Source organism: Hipposideros armiger, unplaced genomic scaffold, assembly GCF_001890085.2.
Source record: "Hipposideros armiger isolate ML-2016 unplaced genomic scaffold, ASM189008v1 scaffold_549, whole genome shotgun sequence".
Taxonomy (NCBI): Eukaryota; Metazoa; Chordata; class Mammalia; order Chiroptera; family Hipposideridae; genus Hipposideros; species Hipposideros armiger.
The window spans coordinates 1,082,804-1,086,333 of NW_017731899.1; the positions used below are offsets into that span (position 1 = coordinate 1,082,804).

The 3,530-nt window shown below is 38.4% G+C and overlaps 1 protein-coding gene across 1 annotated transcript in view; it reads left to right on the top strand.

The window, feature by feature from the left end:
• Positions 1 to 3,295: 3,295 nt before the first annotated feature.
• Positions 3,296 to 3,530, top strand: part of LOC109396919 (uncharacterized protein C10orf88-like) — a 17,272-nt gene continuing 17,037 nt past the window's right edge. The window contains exon 1 of the mRNA XM_019669161.1: positions 3,296 to 3,332. Coding sequence (XP_019524706.1) covers positions 3,296 to 3,332 — 37 coding nt within the window. The remainder of the gene's footprint in view (positions 3,333 to 3,530) is intronic.

Consider the following 3,530-nt stretch of genomic DNA (forward strand, 5'->3'; position numbering starts at 1 on the left):
ATCAGATTGGTTAAGCCACATGGGCAGTGTCATTAGGTGCAACCTCAGTTATCATCATTCTGTCCCTTCTGGTTCTCAAAAGAGAAGCAAGGAGCTTGGTCAGGTGCCCTCCATGCTGGAGCAGTTGCTCTGCTTTGAACCTGGGTGAGACTTTGAACCTGACTGACCTCACTGTATTGGTTCTGTTCTGTCGTTGTGCCACTCAGGACCCTCAGCACTGCGTAGGTCTCTTGCCTCACCTAGGTCTCCTGACCACCACACAGGTTGTAGGAGGTTCTCCACCCAGTTCCAATTTCAACCTCCGCTAAATCTTCCCATATTGGGACTGCTCATTCTGTTCTTCTCACAAGAGCGTTCAGGTCACTGATCCAGCTGCCTGCTCCAAACATGTTAAGTGTCCTTAAGGAGAATTGTATTCATCTGGGAGCAAATGAGCAGGAAGAGCAATGCGTGACAACTCTGCTTCCTCTTCTGAATAATGAATGAAGGGCACTTAGAAAACCTGGGATTCCACCGTCTGACACCCCCACTATCTTCAGAAGCAGGTTTTCTCCTCTGGTCACTTTAACATCGTTTTCTGTCAACTCAGAACTCAAGTTCTTTATTGACAGAAATTGCTGCCAAAGCCAGATTTTCTTAATCTCAGCAATGGCTGTAAACCCCATTCCTTGCCCCTTTTGCCCATCTTCTCTCTTCTTTACTAATTCCTAGAGCTAAGCCTTCTGGAACCTCACCCTCGTCACAAACAGATTTTCACCTTTAAAAATACCTGGACTGCTTTACCTTTACCCAAACATGGCTTTCCCAATATGGCCTTGTTCATAACCACTCCAAAATCTCGCTTCTAGTTGCTGAGATTAACACGTATTATTCTGTAGCCTAGTAGACATCTAGTAAATGCTTATCCCCTTGGCTGCCACCCACTCATGAGCCTGTGAAAATGAACTTCCTTACTTGACTCTCCAGTGAGGTATTGTTCATACCCACTTCAACAACTCCTTCTCTAAAGTTTAGGCCAATGTAAAACTTTCAAGCTTTCTGGCTCCTTTTCTATACTCACCATCAATGTCATTTCCAGTTGAATCATCCTCAAGTCACCAATCTTATCTTCCTATAGAGTTTTCAAAACACATAAAGTTATCCTAAAATGTGAGCCAGATACTCAAATGTTATCAAATTGTTTACTAATTCTACAATATCTGGTGTTTCTCTGTATTCCCAGATACCTCACTCTGCTCCTGGTATTGTGAGGTTGAAAGCAAGTAAATTACATAATGTGCTGAAACTGGGTACTTAGACCTGGAGTAATCATCAATCTCACTGATCTTAAGAACGACCAAAGTGTCTGAGGAAAGATCAAAGGTACAAAAAGCAGTTCTACTAGGATAAAGGAGGATCTGAAAGTTACCAACTTCTGGTTCATAGCAGCAACGGTGAAATAGATTTCAGTTCCTTGGTTTAAGCTTCCAAAACAACTTTCTTTGAAGAAAGCAATTCCTAGAAATTGTCAATGATCTTTCTATTTCCTTCTGATCATTGTGTTACACGTTTAAAAAAATTATAGAGATGTTTAATGCAACATCTTCAGTCTAATAAATGAGCCTTGTTTTAACACTGTGAAAGCTATTTATTCAATGTTCACTTGATATCTGCGTACCAGATGCTGTGGTAAATGCTGGGAATTCACACATAAAGACATCTCCTAGGTTAAAAAACCCTCATAATTTATTTGATGAGACAAAGTGAGAAAAGTAAAATGGCCACAAACACACAGATAACTATAACTACAAATTAAGAACATTTGCATTGACTGTTCGTATTATGTTGTATATAAAAGCAGAGCTATCAAAAGTAAAATTGGTAGAAAAAATTCCATAGCTTCCCCTTAACCTGCAATCCAATAGTACGACATTTTCCCGGAGGGACATTAACAAACATACCTCAACATTCTATAATTTTGCATAAAGATAGGTAATTTTTGTAGGAAACATGCAATATTTAAAATGAGTGAGTATCCTATGTAGAAATTTTGATGGGTTACTTCTTCAGAATGTGCAAGACTCATAAAAATGTAACAAAAAATAACAAAACACATCCTACAGTTGGTTTAGCTTGGATACTCCTTTCCTCCATTATGAACTTACCAAAAGGAGAGTTAGTTCACCTGGACCTTGAAACTCTAGGTAAACAATCTAAGTTACTGCCAAGATTCCAAGAATATAGGATANAGAATTAGTGTATACTGGGGCAACATACAACTAATAACAATGCTAAATAATATAATTTCTGATTCTAGAGCACGTACACATATATTATCTTTTTCTTTCACTTGGATTGAAGGGGAGCATTGCGTTAAACATACTCTTCGTTTCATGACATTTTGTCATTGCTCCAGTGCACGATACTTGTCCTTAATTTATTATTCTTTTATCCCCCATCCTGGAACCGACATCCATTTCCTCCCCCTTCGGCAACTTTTTTTTTTTCTTTTTAACATGTTATTTTTGTTGGTTTCTTTTTTAAGGTAGATGATTTTTTAAAGCAGTTTTAGGTTCACAGCAAAATTGAGCAAAAAGTACAGAATTCCCGTATACCTTTGCCCCCTACCTCTCCCCCCAAGTTTCCCCCACTATCAATATTCCTCCCCCCTCCCCCTAGTGGTGCATTTGTTACAATCAATGAATTTACACATCATTATCATCCAAAGTCCATAGTTTACCTTGGGTTCACTCTTGATGTTATACATTCCATGAGTTTTGACAAATGTGTAATGACATATATCCACCATTATAGAGTTATACAGGATAGTTTGCCCTAAAAATCCTTTACCTATTCATCCCTCCCTATCACTTAATCCCTGGCACCTGCTGATCTTTTTACTGTCTCCATAGTTTTACCTTTTCCAGGATGTCATATAGTTGGAATCATAGAGTCTGTAGCATTTTCAGATTTGCTTCCTTTATTTAGTACTATGTACTTGTTTCCTCTGTGTCTTTTAATGGCCTGAGAGCTCACCTCTTTTTAGTGGGAATACTATTCCATTGTCTGAATAAACCACAATTTATCCATTCACCTACTGAAGGACATCTTGGTTTTGTGCAAGTTTTGACAATTATGAATAAAGCTGCAGTAAACATCTGTGTGCAGATTTTTGTGTGAATGTAAGTTTTCAACTTGTTTGGGTAAATACCAAGGCACAGGATTACTGGATCTTATGGTAAGAGCATGTTTAGTTTTGTAGGAATCTGCCAAACTCTCTTCCTAAGTGGCTGCACCATTTTGCATTCCCACAGCGATGACTGAGTGCCTGTTCCGCATCCTTGTCAGCACCTGTCAGAGTTTTAGATTCTAACCATTCTGATGGGTGTGAAATAGTATCTCATGTTTTAATTGCAATTTCCTAGTAACGCATGATGTTGAGCATATTTTCATGTTTATTTACCATCTATACATCTTTTTTGGTGAGGTGTCCAGATCTTTTGCCCATTTTTAAATTGGGTTGTTAATTTTCTTGTTTCCAATATTTTTAC